This window comes from Carlito syrichta, unplaced genomic scaffold (assembly GCF_000164805.1).
Source record: "Carlito syrichta isolate Samal-C Ts95f unplaced genomic scaffold, Tarsius_syrichta-2.0.1 Scaffold314847, whole genome shotgun sequence".
Taxonomy (NCBI): Eukaryota; Metazoa; Chordata; class Mammalia; order Primates; family Tarsiidae; genus Carlito; species Carlito syrichta.
Window position 1 is genome coordinate 326,418 of NW_007258943.1, and position 15,593 is coordinate 342,010.

General features: G+C 42.1%; 1 protein-coding gene across 1 annotated transcript in view; it reads right to left on the reverse strand.

The window, feature by feature from the left end:
• Nucleotides 1-15,593, reverse strand: part of MAP3K19 (mitogen-activated protein kinase kinase kinase 19) — a 73,494-nt gene that overhangs the window by 43,602 nt on the left and 14,299 nt on the right. Inside the window, exons 5-6 of the mRNA XM_008072091.2 lie at nucleotides 14,394-14,509; nucleotides 8,651-8,747 (exon numbers count right to left, since the gene is read on the reverse strand). Coding sequence (XP_008070282.2) covers nucleotides 8,651-8,747; nucleotides 14,394-14,509 — 213 coding nt within the window. The remainder of the gene's footprint in view (nucleotides 1-8,650; nucleotides 8,748-14,393; nucleotides 14,510-15,593) is intronic.

A 15,593-nucleotide genomic window follows, 5' to 3' on the forward strand; every position in this document is an offset into this window, starting at 1 on the left:
CCACTCACCTCGGCCTCCCAAAGCGCTGGGATTACAGGCTGAGCCACCGAACCCGGCCTTATTTGAAGTTCTTTCAATGCGTTTGCCTATTTCATGATGGGTGATTTATGAGCACAACTGCCCACACTGCACTGAGTGCTCAGCAGTTTTTGACCCAAAACAGCATGGCCCCAGTGCCTCACCATTCCTGTTCACCCCATCTCTCCCAAGAGACTTTTTTTTTGTGGTTTCCCTGGATGAAAAAAGTCCTAGAAGGAGAATTTCTTTTTAAATTGTATTCATTTGTAGAGCCAAGTTCTCACCAAGTTCCCCGGGCTGGTCTCAACCCACGGACTCAAGCCTCCCAAAGTGCTGGGATTATAGGCTGAACCACCGAGTTGGACCCAAAACAGGACACTTTGCCAATGTGGAAGAGATGAAACAAAATATGGCAGAAGCACTAAAAGGCATCAAAATTGATGAGTTCAAAAACTGTTTTGAGTAGTGGAAAAAGTGTCTCTAGGTGTACTGCATCAAATGGAGAATACTTTGAAGGAGACTTAAATTTAAACATGTAAGAATAAATACACAGGCCAGGCTCGGTCGTTCAACCTGTAATTCCAGCACTTTCTGAGGCCGAAACAAGTAGATTGCCTGAGCCTGTGGGTTCGAGACCAGCCCGGGCAACTTGGCGAGATCTCGTCTCTACAGTAAATCAAAAAAATTAACCAGGCGTGGTAGCGCATGCCTGTAGTTCCAGCTGCAGTTCAGCCTGGGTGACAGAGTGAGACTCCAACTCAAAAAAAAAAGAATACACAAATTTTTATAAATAAATTTTGGGATTTTGGGGGGGTCCTCCCTCTTACAGCAGGAAGGATGAGGGTGGGGTGTGAATCACACACATCTGGGTTCATATCCCTTCTCCACCACTTCCCCGGTGACCTTGGGAAAGTTACTTAATAGCTATTATCATCATCATCTCAATTAGTAGACTTTTATTATTTTTAAAGGACTTTTGATGTTTTGTCAAATAAATAGGAACCATCATAGTGAAAGTATTTTTATTGTTTGATTTTTGTATCTGTGCCACTGAATGAGACTGAAGCATTTTTTTTTTTTTTTTTTTTTTTAGTTAGAGTCTCACTCCATCACCCAGTTCAGTGGCACACTCACGGCCACCCCAACAAGGACCTGCTGGGTTCCAGCGATCCTTCTGCCTCAGCTTTCCAAGTAGCTGGAACTACAGGTGCACACTATCATGCCCAGCTAATTTTTTGATTTATTATAGAGATGAGGTCTCTCCAAGTTGCCCAGGCTGGTCTCGAACCCATGGGCTCAGGCAATCCTCTCACCTCAGCCTCCCAAAGTGCTGGGATTACAGGCTGAGCCACTGAGCCCGGCCTACTGATGCATTTTTTCAAAAAATGGTAAAAATTTCTAAAACAAAGAGATTTGGTTACAATCAGGCAAATCATAAAAGTATTTACTATCATTGTATTCTAATATTATATTTTGTGGTACTATGAAAATGTGCCTGGCTTTGATTTTCTTGATGTTTTTCAAATAAGACAACTTGATTGCATGTTTTTACATATTATGCAATATCAAGGAATGCTTGTATAAAAATGAAGTTTCCTTGGAAATGTTCACTTTCTTTTAAAACTTTTCAAAGATTCTATCACCACATTATGTGGCACAAATGAGAGGCTTGGAATTATTGAGCTGGAAGGAATTTAGAGGTCATTTGATCCAAACCCTTCACTTTAGAGATGAAGAAACTGATAGTAAGAGTTTGTATGACATACTCAAGGTCATTCTGCTTGAAAGGAAGATGGATGTCTTTCATAACATTTTTGTAGTCATCGTTTGAGTGACATGTTAGAGTAAGAAAAATATACCACGTACATTTCTAATAACTGTCAGTGAAAAGGATTTTCTGGTACAAAGGCTAGATGCATTCAGTAGTTTGCTATGAAAGTAGGGAACTGCATAGAGTGTAATCACATGGACACATACTTAAGAACAGTTGTACTTTTCCAGTTGTTAAAAAGTAATAAATCCAGAATGTCTTCAAGCAAATTTAATGTGCTTACAAGTCTGTTAATTGGTTGATTTCTTTTTCTTTTTCTTTTTTTATTTTGAGTTGGAGTCTCACTCTGTAACATTTTCTGGTAGGGTTAAATTACCCTCATTATGTGAAAAATACACTCAGCCAGGAGCAAGTGTTTTATTTTTACCTGTAACAAGTGGAGTGCAGTGGCTGGAGTTCAGTGGCATGTTCACGGCCACCCCAGCATCAATCTGCTGGGCTCCGGCGATCCTTCCGCCTCAGCCTTCCAAGTAGCTAGAACTACAGGTGCGTGCTACCATGCCTGACTAATTTTTTATTTTATTGTAGAGACAAGGTCTCACCAAGTTGCCTGGGCTGGTCTCGAACCCATGGACTCATGCAATCCACTCACCTCAACTTCCCAAAGCGCTGGAATTATAGGCTGAGCCACCGAGCCCAGTCTTTTTTTTTTTTTTTTTTTTTGAGTCTCACTCTGTCACCCAGGCTGGCAAGCTCATGGCCTCCACAGCCTCGACCTGCTGGGCTCAGGATATCCTTCTGCCTTAGCTTCCAAGTAACTGGAACTACAGGTGTGCTAATTTTTTTGATTTACTGTAGAAACAAGGTCTTGCCAAGTTGCTCAGGCTGGTCTTGAACCCCTCGGGCAAGCCTTTCGCCTTGACCTCCCAAAGTGCTGGGATTACAGGCTTGAACCACAGTGCCCAGTCTGGTTAATTTCTTTTTCAAACTAGGAAACAAAGATGTCATAAGCAAGTATGAGAAATACCTGTCTTTCTAGAAATTGTTAAGAGCTAATGGCCATCATCCTAACCGTTGATCCTAAATAGAAAAAAAATATACAATTACAGAATGTACTACTTTTGAAATTGTTTAGAAACATACACATGTTCTCTTGCTCTGACTCTTGAGTACTGTAAGTGGCTGAGGGAACTGTGGATAAGATCTCTGACCCTACCCAGTGGGCCAGGGAAGATGATGCATTGCCACAGGTAAAAAATAAAACACTTGCTCCTGGCTGAGTGCATTTTTCACATAATGTGGGTAATTTAACCCTACCAGAAAATATTACCATAGACAGAAATTAAAAGGCAACATTTCAACATAGCTAGAAATATATTTTCTTTACAGAAGACATGAAAATGACATTCATAAAAAGTCAGAAAATGATCATTAACTTGTTGTTGCTAGTGTTAAAGCCAGTATTAAAATAGAATCTTAATGGGGATGGACGTGGTGGCTCACACCTATAATCCCAGCTCTTTGGAAGGCTGAGGACAGAGAATAGCTTGAGCCCAGGAGTCTGAGACCATCCATGGCAACATAGCAAGACTGTCTCGAAAGTAAAACAGTCAGCCGGGCTCCATGGCTCAGCCTATAATCCCATGCCTTTGGGAGGCTGAGGTGAGTGGATTGCCTGAGCCCGTGGGTTCGAGATCTGCCTGGGCAGCGAGACCTCATCTCTACAATAAATCAAAAAATCAGCCGGGCGCGGTGGCGCATGCCTGTAATTCCGGCTACTCGGAAGGCGGAGGCGGAAGGATCGCCGGAGCCCAGCAGGTCGAGGCTGCGGTGGCCGGGAGCGGCCACTGCACTCCAGTCTGGGAGACAGAGTGAGACTCCAACTCAAAAAAAAAAATTAAAAAAATAAAAATAAAAAAAGTAAAACAGTCTCTTAAAAAAAGAAAAGAAAAGAAAGTAAAGAGAAAGGCAAAGAAAAGAAACTTAAAATCTGGTCTAGCCCAGCTCATTCAATGAAGAAAGATTATTTTCTCCAGTTTTACTTTGCTGTTTGTCCTCCTTGTTCTTTTTAAATTGATGCGCCTATCTGTCTGGATTGTGGGCACTGAAGTTCAAAATATTTTAATGCTTTCTCCATGTCTGACAATTTCCTAAATTGTGAATCTCAACACAGACTTTTTCTAAAAAACATAAACCAGAAAAAACTATTTTCCAGCTTCCTGTGCCATCAGAGTTCGGACAGCTTAGTAGAGACTGATGAGTGCGAGTTACATGAAGAAAGACGAGGTACAGGCATTCTTTGTGCTGATGTAAGTGTCAGCAAAAGAAGGGGTTCTCAGGTTGACAGTGGGCACAGCTCCCTGCTACGGCAGAGGCACTATGATGGGGGGATCAGCTGCGGCCAGTTTTGAGATGTAGTTATGAGATATTTCCTGACAATCCAAAGTACACTCTTCCTGTTATGGACTGAATGTTTGTGTACCCCACATTCATAAGCTGAAGCCCTCACCCCCAGTGTGGCTATAGTTGGAGATGGGGCCCCTCAGGAAGAATTAAGATTACATGAAGTCATAAAGGTAGGTCCCTGATCCCACTGGACAAATGTCTATATGAGAGAAGAGCTCTCTCACTTGTGTGCTCTCTGTACATGCAGAAGAGCCAGGAGAGGACAAAACAACCATCTGCAAGCCAGGAAGAAAGCCCTCACCAGAAAAGGATCCCTGCAAAAACCTTGGTCTTGAAACTCCCATTCTCCAGAACCGTGAGAAAATAAATGTCTTCTGTTAAGCCACCAGTCTATGGTATTTTGTTATGGCAACATGAGTGAACTTAGACAGTTTCTCCTACTTTTTCAATGGTTTATGAACATTCTAATATCTTTCCAAATTTCTTCCCTTTTAACTCAACTAAGAGCAGGTTCTGTTCCCTGTGACTAAGAATTCTGAGGGATTTACACTATGTTTTTCCAAAAAATGTTTTAAGTCCAGTAGTTTTAGGAAGTGGTACTTGTTCACTCAAGAAAAGAATAAACGTATAGGCCTAGTTTCCAGTTTACAAGATTTGTTTCTATTATGTTCTGAGAAAATAGTTGCTTGATAAATACAAGAAAATTTTTGTACTAAGGAAAAGGATGAAGGATTCCTTTTTTGTTTATAAATTGTGGTTTACACATTACCATCTACAAAAGCAAATAATACATAATAATAAAGCAAATGTACACTGCCGGAATACTTAAGTTCTCCATAAAGAATATTAAGGTCTATGGGAGTGATTCAAACGTGGTGGAGTTTACATATATTTTAATTAGTGATGTTCCCTTTTAAATAGAATAATATGATAGACAAGCAAATATAAACTCAATTATTAAATGTGTATTTCTACACCAGACTAAATAGTCACATGTTACATGCATAAGGTCTTCATATGGTGTGCAAGCACGTTAAACATTAATAACATTAATAACATCTAAATGGCATTAAAGAATTTTTTTTTTTTTTGAGTCAGAGTCACACTCTGTTGCCCAGGCTGGAGTGCAGTGGCACACTCACGGCCACCCCAGAGTCGATCTGCTGGGCTCCAGCGATCCTTCCACCTCAGCCTTCCAGGTAGTCAGAACTCCAGGCATGCGCTATCATGCCCAGCTAATTTTTGATTTAGTGTAGAGACGAGGTTTCGACAAGTTGCCTGGGCTGGTCTCGAACCCACGGGCTCAGGCAATTCACCCACCTCAGCCTCTCAAAGTGCTGGGATTACAGGCTAAGCCACCGAGCCAGGCTGATTTTTTTTTTTTTTTGAGGCAGGGACTCACTCTGTCACCCCGGCTTGAGTGCAGTAGCATGATTATGGCTCATCACAGCCTCAAATTCCTGGGCTTAAGTGATCCCCCTGCCTCAGCCTCCCAAGTAGCTGGGACTACAGGCACCCACCACCATACTCAGCTAATTAAAAAAAATTTTTTTTTAGAAATGAGGTCTCCCTATGTTGCCCAGGTTGATCTCAAACTCTTGGACTCAAGCAACCTTCTTGTCTTGGCTTCCCAAAGTGCTAAGATTACAGGTGTGAGCCACCATGTCTGGTCAAAAAAGACTAAATTGATATTTAAAGACATTTAAGATGATACTTTAAATGAATGCAATGCACAATAATGCTCAAACAACTTATTTCAGACTTTGTGATTGAAAAGTTACTAGCTCGATGGAAGTGTCTAACAACTGTGAGAAAGAATTTTATCAGAAAGACAGTTGTTCCTTTCAAATCTGTAATCACAGTTATTACAGCTTACAACTGCAAGAGCTTAGTGAAGATGCTACATGAGTATTATGGCTCCTAATGAAAACTGAAAATATTACAAATCAACTTTAAGAGAATGACTAGCATCCCAAATGGCCAGACATCTCCAGGTTGAGCAGAATAAGTGAAATATTGAAGCTCTCGGAAGGTGTTTGTGACACCATTGGGCTAGAAAGAATTCTGCAGTGAAGTCTATGAAAGTCAAAAGGCAGATTGCAAAGATCTTTCAGAAGGATTTCAGGACTTGTTTCTTTCATGAGCTCTTTCAGGCTTCGTGGTGTTCATAATTTTAACCGTTACTAAATTATTCTGAGCCCTCGGCCTGGGGAGAGGAGATTCTGAGGGAGGACAAGGAAGGCAGGAGGCTGCCCAGGAGGGGGCAGCATCGCACAAGGGCTGGAGGGGACCACGGCCAGGAAAGCGCTGCAGTCTTCAGGGCGGTGAGAAGGGCTGAGAAAAAAAGCCATTGAAGAGGGCAGCTTCCCTGGAGTGTCAGAAATGGAAGCCAGAAAATTGCCAGGGAGAAACTGCAGCAGTTCGAATAAACGTTTAATTTAAGGTTATAGACAAACAGATGGTAGACAAATGTGTCAGCTGTGGCTGAAAAAAAACGTGACCGTTTTCTGAAGCGAGAATCTGCAAATACCTTGTGTTCTGTCAAGGGAAGGGCACTTAGGGATGTGACAGGATAGCATGTTTGAAATGGCTGCTGTTCTGGAAAATTCCAGAGGTATGGGCTTGTCGAATAAAAGACTTCGACCCGGGGCTTTCATGTCTTGTTCATTCCTCCACCTTCCCCTCCAGGGGAACGGCAACCCAGGGACAACAGCTGATGGGGACACGCAGGGCTCTGGAAGAGAACAGATTCCTAGAGCTGATGGAAGATTCTGAGAGGAAAGAGATGGGGAAAAGATGTTATCAGACAAAAAAGGAGATAGGAATGGCTGGCTGAGCTGGAGTGGAGTGAAATAAAAGAGGCTCGGTGGCCGGGCTCGGTGGCTTGGCCTATAATCCCAGCACTTTGGGAGGCCGAGGTGAGTGGATTGCCTGAGCCCGCGGGTTCGAGACCCGCCTGGGCAACTTGGCGAGACCTGGTGTCAAGGATAAATCAAAAATTGGCCGGGCCTGGTAGCGCGCGCCTGTAATTCCAGCTACTTGAAAGACTGAGATGGAAGGATCTCCGAATCCCAGCGGATCAACGCTGGGGTGGCCTTGAGTGTGCCAATGCACTCCAGCCTGGGTGACAAAGGGAGACTCCAACTCAAAAAAAAAAAAAAAAAAAAAGAGCCATAATTGGGTATAATGGTTCACACCTGTAATCTTAGGGAGGTTAAGGCAGGAGGACAGGAGGATCGCTTGAGCCCAGGAGTTCAAGACCAGCCTAGGCAACACAGTGAGACCTCATCCTACACAGGACAAAAATTTTTTAAATTAGCCAGGTGTGGTGGTGTGCACCTTAGTACCAGCTACCCCAGAGGCTGAAGTGGGAGGATTGACTGAGCCCAGGAGGACAAATCTGTGGTGAGCTATGATCATGCCACTACATTCCGCCTTGGGCAACAGAGTGAGATCCCACCTTTAAAAGAAAAAGTGCCGATACTGAGTGATCTCTCACAGAAACAAAGATCTGAGTATCACATGTTCTCACTTATAAATGGACCTTGAACAACTACCGTAATACTATAAGAAAAGGATCGACAGTGGTCGGAAATGACAGGGGGCAGGGGGCAGAGAGGGGCAGGGAGGTGAGACTAAAGGTAGTCAATGTCTGTCTGGAAAAGGGGGGGCATACCTCATCAACAAGGGTACCTGCACAATGAATATTTGTATCCCTCACCCTTAACTGTACCCCACAATTTTAAAATAAAATATATATATAATTAAATAAATACATACAAAGTGCCAGAGGAGAGTTGTTCATTTTGGCAGAGACGAGTTCTCAGAATCACTGATTCAAGTATGGACCAAAGGGTAGCATTATGAGTCGTTTTTCTTTTCCTTTGTGTTTTTCGTGTGTTTTAGGGGTATGACAGGATAGCCTGTTTGAAATGAGGGTTGTTCTGGAAAATTCCAGAAGTATGGCTTTGCCGAATAAGAGACTTTAACTTGGGGCTTTCTTGTCTTGTTAGTTCTTCCACCTTTCCCTCAAGGGGAACAATAGCCCAAGGACAACAGCTGACAGTTAAGCTGACCACTTCTGAATGTAGGGGGGAGGTCCATATATTCAACGTTTTCTTTGTTTGTTTGTTTTTTTAGAGTTGGAGTCTCACTCTGTCCCCAGATTGGAGTGCAGTGGCCGCTCCCAGCCACCGCAGCCTCGACCTGCTGGGCTCCGGCGATCCTTCCACCTCAGCCTTCCGAGTAGCCGGAATTACAGGCATGCGCTACCACACCCAGCTGATTTTTTGATTTATTGTAGAGATGAGGTCTCGCTGCCCAGGCGGGTCTCGAACCCGCAGGCTCAGGCAATCCACTCACCTCAACCTCCCAAAGGTGCGGGATTACAGGCTGAGCCACCAAGCCCGGCTTAATGTTTTCTTTGTTAACACATCAAGGACAGAAGCGGGATACCTTCTGTCCTGGGTTGCCAGGCCTGTCGGACACCACTGGGACCTCCCTCTTCACTGACAAGTAGGGGATGACTGAAGTCATCATCTTGGTCAAACTCCTGCAATGTCACAAAATAAAAACTCAGTTATTCAATATACTACTTTGTTGGCAGAGTGAATGTTGATTTTCTAGGCTAAAGTTTCATACCAAGCATTCCTTTTAAAATTGGTTTAAAGTATTTAGGACGCAAATAATGGGCAAGTATCTGCCCCTGGAGCACCAGGCTCAGACAGTTGTGGGTGTGATTAATTGCATAATCAAAAACAAAGATCAAAGCTGAAATCATAGAGACACATAGAAATTCAACATTTTATACTTTATCATCTTGGCATGCAGGTTGCTAAGCTGTCACAAATTCCATCCGGGTGGGTAACTGGAAAGAATCCTTCGGCCACAGTCACAGTGAACAACTCCAAAGGAACGTGATTTTTCCCATAATGCCTCCCTGGGGCATCACTGACAAATGGTGAGGGTGGAAATCCCTGCCCCTTGTGGAAGCTACAGATATAACCCTATACTGAAGGAGATAGCAAAGCTGATTAAAGTTTTCATTATGATAGTGTTCTGATCTAATCACGGCACACAACCTCTCAAACTTTGTTTTCAACCTCTAGAAAATAATCATTATGCCAAAAAACAGGGCTGAAAACAACTTGATTCATAACAAGTACTCTAAACTCTTCTGAAAAAGATTTTTTAAAAATTGGTTTCTCATTTCACCACCCAGGCTGGAGTGCAGTGGCATAATTACAGCTCACCACACTTTGTCTCTAAAAAAAAAAAGAAAGAAAAAACTAGCCAGGTGTGGTGGTGCTCATCTGTAGTCCCACCTACTCAGTAGGCTGAGGCAGAGGGATAACCTGAGCCCAAGAGGTCGAGGCTGTGGTGAGCCGTGGCTGTGCTACTGCACTCTAGCCTGGGCAACAGAGTGAGACCCCTACTCAAAAAACAACAAAAAACGTCAAACTGCACATTATGATTATGAGTGGACTATGCAGTAGTATAACTGTAGTGTAGCATATTTTATTTCTTGCATGACTTTGGTTTATTTAAATAATTTTTTAAAGAGCAGTTTTAGGTCCATGGTAAAATTAAGAGGAAGATATAGAGATTTTCCATATGCCCCTATCTGCACACATGTATAGCTTTCCCAATAAGCAACATCCCCCTCCAGAGTGGTCCATTTGTTGGACTGGTTTGACACATTAATATCATCCAGTCCATAGTTTACATTAGGGTTCACTCTTGGTGTTGTACATTCTATGGGTTTGGACGAATGCATAGTGACCTGTATCCACCATTATAGCAGCATACAGAATATCATTTCCCGGCCCTAAAAATCTTATTTCCAGTTGGCTTGTTTTATTCATTTTCTTATTTTTTTTTCCAATGCCTAAATCTTCTCAAACTCCAATGGTCTCTCCACTTGGTCAAATATATCAGTTCTGTTTTCATTATCCTGCTTCTCCTTAGCCCATCTTCCAATGATCCGAACTCTTTGTTCTCCAGAGCTGCTACATAGTTGAAGATCTGCAATTTGCATTCTCCGTTGTCTCAATGGTTCCCTCTTCTCTCTTATGTTGGGTGACAGACCCCGTGAATCATAGATTCCATTTTTTTCTCTTTCTTTGTTTACTCCCTTGATTTAATAGAGAACTACTAAGCTTCCTTAAAGCATGCATGAAAAGTAAAATGTTTAAGAGATGTGCATCTGAAAAAGTCTTCATTCAACTCGAATATTTGATTGATAGTTTGGTTACAGAATTCTAGTTTAAAATTATTATTATTTGAATAATTAATTTTTTTGAGATAATGTATCACTAGGTTGCCCCGACTGGCCTTGGATTCCTAGGCTCAAGTGATCCTCCTGCCTTAGTCTCCCAAGTGGCTGGAACCACAGTGTGTGCCAACATGCCTGGCTGAAACCATGTTCTTTTGTCAGGTATTTGAAGGCACTCCACACTTCCTGTTTTCCATTATTTTTTATTTAAATTTAGCATACATTCAGAAAAGCGCACATACCATAAATATATAGATTAATGAACACATTTGTGTAACCAGCACCAGAGCAAACATCCTCAAAGGACACTCTTGTGCAGCCACTATCCTGAATTCAACATCATAGATTTATTATTTCTCCTTTTACCTTTATATAAATGGACTCATACAGTATTTACTATTTTATTCCTAGTTTATTTTGCTCAAGAGAATATTTGTGAAAATTATCTCTATTGTTGTTGCATATAATTTTTTTTTGAGTTGGGGTCTCACTCTGTCACCCAGATCAGAGTGTAATGGCACAACCATGGTTCATCATAGCCTCAAACTCCTGGACTCAAGCAATCTTCCTGCCTCAGCCTCCCCAGTAGCTGGGACTACAGGTGTGCACCACCACATCCAGCTAATTTTTTTAATTACTTTTGTAGAGACGAAGTCTTGGTATGTTGCCTAAGTTGGTCTTAACCTCCTGGCTCAAGTAGTCTTCCCGCTTCAGTCCACCAAAGTGCTGGGATTACAGATGTGAGCCATCGCACCCAGCCTCAAGTTTTCTCCTGAGTAGGAGAAAATATCTGCGAATCACATATCTGGACTATATAACGTATTTTCTAAACCCAACAATAAGGAAACCAACTATTCAATTAGAAAATGGGCAAAATACTTGAACAGACAATGTATACTGATGGCAAATAAACACATGAAAAAATGTTTAATATCAGACATAAGGAAAATGCAAATTATAACCACAATGAGATACCACTATACACCTACTAGAATGATTGAAATAAAAAAATACTGACAGTGCTAGGCTGGGTTTGGTGGCTCAGCCTCTAATCCCAGCACTTTGGGAGACCAAGGCGAGTGGATTGCCTGAGCCTGCGAGTTCAAGACCAACCTGGGCAACTTGTCGAGACCTGCTCTCTAAGATAAATTAAAAAAAAAAAATTAACTGGGTGTGGTAGCGCACACCTGTAGTTCTGGCTACTTGGAAGGTTGAGGTGGAAGGATTGCTGCAGCCCAGCAGGTCGGAGCTGGGGTGGCCAGAAGTGTGCCACTACACTCCAGCCTAGGCAACGGAGTGGGACTCTGACTCAATAAAAAATATATATATATATATATATATATATATACTGACAGTGCTAGGTGAGGGCAAGGGTGCAGAGAAACCAGATATCTCCTTCATTGCCTGGTAGGAATATAAAATGGGATAGCCACTGTGGAAAAAGATTTGACAGGTTTTTTTTTAGGTTAAACATACATTTACCATATGATACAGCAACTGGATTTGTGGAACTTAAGAAATGAACTTAAGTTCACACAAAAATCTGTACACGGGGCCGTGCACAGTGGCTCAAGTCTGTAATCCCAGCACTTTGGGAGGCAGAGGCGAGAGGATTGCCAGAGCTCAGGGGTTCGAGACCAGCCTGAGTAACATGGCGCGACCTCATCTCTACAACAAATCAAAAAATGTGTGTGGTGGCACATGCCTGTGGTTCCAGCTACTTGGAAGGCTGAAGCAAAAGGATCACCTGAGCCCAGTAGGTCGAGGCTGCGGTGGCCATGAACGTGCCACTGCACTCCAGCCTGAGTGACAGAGTAAGACTCCAACTCAAAAAAAAAAAATCTGTACATGAATGTTCATAGTAGATTAATTTGTAAATAGCCAAAAATTGGAAACAACCCAATGTCTTTCAAAAGATTAATGACTAAACAAACTGTGGAACATCCATACTGCAGAATACTCCTAGCAACAAAAGAAACTAGTAATACACGTACCAACTTGCATCTATGTCACCAATACTATGCTGAGTAGAAGTTAAAGCCACGCTAAAAAATCTACAGGTATAATAATTCCATTTATATGACATTCTTGAAATGACAAAATTATAGATATGGAGAACAGGTGAGGATTAGGAAAGGATTATAAAAAGGTGAGAGGAGGGAATTCATTTGTGGTGACAGAACAAGTCTATCTTGATTGTGGTGATTCGGGGGATAAAATGCCATAGAACTATACATACACACGGAGAAAGAAACAAAAAGGTTTTCTTTGCCTATAAAAACTGGTGACACCCAATCAAGGTCTGCAGTCTAGTGAATTGCACTGTGTCAATATCAATGTCTCAATTTTAATAATTACTATCGTCATGATAATAGTTCCCAGTGGAGGAAGCTGTGAAGGGTACACAGGGCTCCTCTGTGTTATTTTTCACACATTCTTGTGAAATTTTTATTATTTCAAAATAAAAATGAAAAAGCTATATGTTTTTTTTTTGTTTTCTTTGCTATTTTAGGATGAATTTTGGAAGGAAAAGGGAACTGAAAGGTCTTTACTACTTCCAAAACTCTTCCCTTTGTTTATAAATTAGACTCCATACCTTATTAATTTTTAAAAATAAACAATTTTATGGCTATATTTTTCCTTACCAATAAAACAACGAGCAGTAAGATCTTTGGGCTATATTGATTTTTATGAACATTTAAAAGATACAAATGAGCACACAGTGTGGAGTAATCTCTAGTTCTCTCTCTGTAGGCAAACACGGTTGTCAGTTTGTTGTACATCTTGGGTCTCATTCCAAAGTTTTCTATGGGTCACAATGTTTGTTACTAATACTGTTAATGTACTATCGGAGGCTTTTTTGGAGGCATTCCTTGTGGGCAGAATGATGACCAGGGCCGTGAAGAGGTACCAATGATGGATTTGATATGATCAGATTAATGGTCTTCTCCTTTTCAATATAAGCATGCATAAAAGCAAACCACATTTGATTATTTAGTGTGAATTCAGCTGCAACAGTCTTCTGCAGTATTGGATACACCCACACACATACACATCGTTGTTACAAATGGAATATTTGTATCCCACCAAAATTCATCCGAACCACCAATGTGATGGCATTAGGAGGTGAAGCCTTGGAAAGGTGATTAGGTTATGAGAGTGGAGTCTTCATGATGGTACTATTGCCCTTAAAAATAACCCCAGGCCGGGCATGGTGGCTCGAGCCTGTAGTCCCAGGACTTTGGGAGGTGGAGGCGAGAGGACTACCTGAGGTCAGGGGTTCCAGACCAGCCTGGGCAACTTGGCGAGACCTCACCTCTACAATAAATCAAAAAATAATCTGGGCATGGTAGCGCACACCTGTAGTTCCAGGTACTTGGAAGGCTGAAGCGGAAGGATCGCCTGAGCCCAACAGGTTGAGGCTGCAGTGGCAATGATCATGCCACTGCACTTCAGCCTGGGTGACAGAGTGAGACTCCAACTCAGGGGGAAAAAAAGTAACCTCAAAGAGCTAACTGTCTCTCTCCATCATGTGAGGACACAATAAGAGGTTGGCAGTCTGTAACTCGGAGTAGGGTCCTCACCAGAACCCATCCATGCTAACATCCTGATCTTGGAGCTTTGTTATAGCAGCCCAGACACACACAGACACACACACACACACACACACACACACACACACACACACACACACACACACACACGCCAGGCATGAGACTCAGAGTTGACTAGCTAATTACGACTCTGAGATTAGACTCTCAGAAGAGTGTCTTACTAATTGTGCTTTACATTTTGTGTAATTACATTTAAAAATATAATTGTAATACATGGTTGTTACGAAGTATTTGAGCAAGGCAAATGAAGTAGTAGGTGGAGTAGGTTATCCATTTTTTGTTAGTTGTTTCTTTAAAGGGAGGATCTCACCTCACTGCTGCTGATGCTTCGCAAGATGATGTTTTGATTTTGGGTAACTGACATCACATCAGCTGGAGAAGAGTTTGTATCATGACAAATGTCAAGCAGTGATTCAGCATGTCTTTCTGTCAAAAGAAAGATAATAATCTGTCAAAAGAAACATAATAATATGTTTTGATAAGATTCATCTCTAATAATTTTACAGGAAGATCAAGCTTGAGTTCTGAAAGTCAGCTCCATTTTTGTCAGTTTCCTGAAGGCCGGGTGCGGTGGCTCACACCTATGATCCAGCACTTTGGAAGGCTGAGGTGAGAGGATTGCCTGAGCCCACAGGTTCGAGACCAGCCCGGGCAATCAAAAATTAGCCAGGCATGGTAGCCCATGCCTGTAGTTCCAGCTACTTGGAAGGCTGAGGCAGAAGGATCGCCGGAGCCCAGCAGGTCGAGGCTGCGGTGGCCGGGAGCATGCCACTGCACTCCAGTCTGGGTGACAGAGTGAGACTCCAACTCAAAAAAAAAAAAAAAGTGTGTCCTGAAATAGTGATTTGGGATCCTAATGCCACTTCAGATAACTTTTTTTTTTTTTAAAGCGGGATTTATTGAGAGGACAGAAAAGCTCCCACAGTGGGAGGGGACCCTAGGAGGTTGCCCCAGGTAATAATTACAGGAAGAGATGTGAGGACAGCATGGCTCCACAGAATGGAGGGTTTAAGGTTTTTCTTAAAGGTTTTGGTGGTCGGCTGGGTGTGCTGGCTCACACCTATAATCCCAGCGCTTTGGGAGACTAAAGTGAGAAGACTGCCTGAGTCCATGGGTTCAAGGCCAGCCTGGCCAACTTGCCAAAACCTTATCTCTACAATAACTCAAAAAAGCAGCTGGGTGCCTGCTTGTAGTCCCAGTTACTTGGGAGGCTGCGGTGGCCGTGAGCGTGAGCGTGCCACTGCACTCTAAGCCTGGGCGACAGAGTCAGACTCCAACTCAAAAGAAAAAAAGCTTTGGTGGTAACTGCTATTATTTAAGAAGAAAAAAATATAAACAAGTACTTTGAGATTTTGAGGAAGTAAAATATTTTTAAGAGCATTAGGGTAAAATCAATCAACATCTGAGCACTTACCAAATGTTAAGCTCTATGAGAAAATAAAAGTTACCCAGCATCAAACTTTGGTTCAATGTAAATTCAGTCACCTCATTCTTTTTTTTTTTTGAGTTG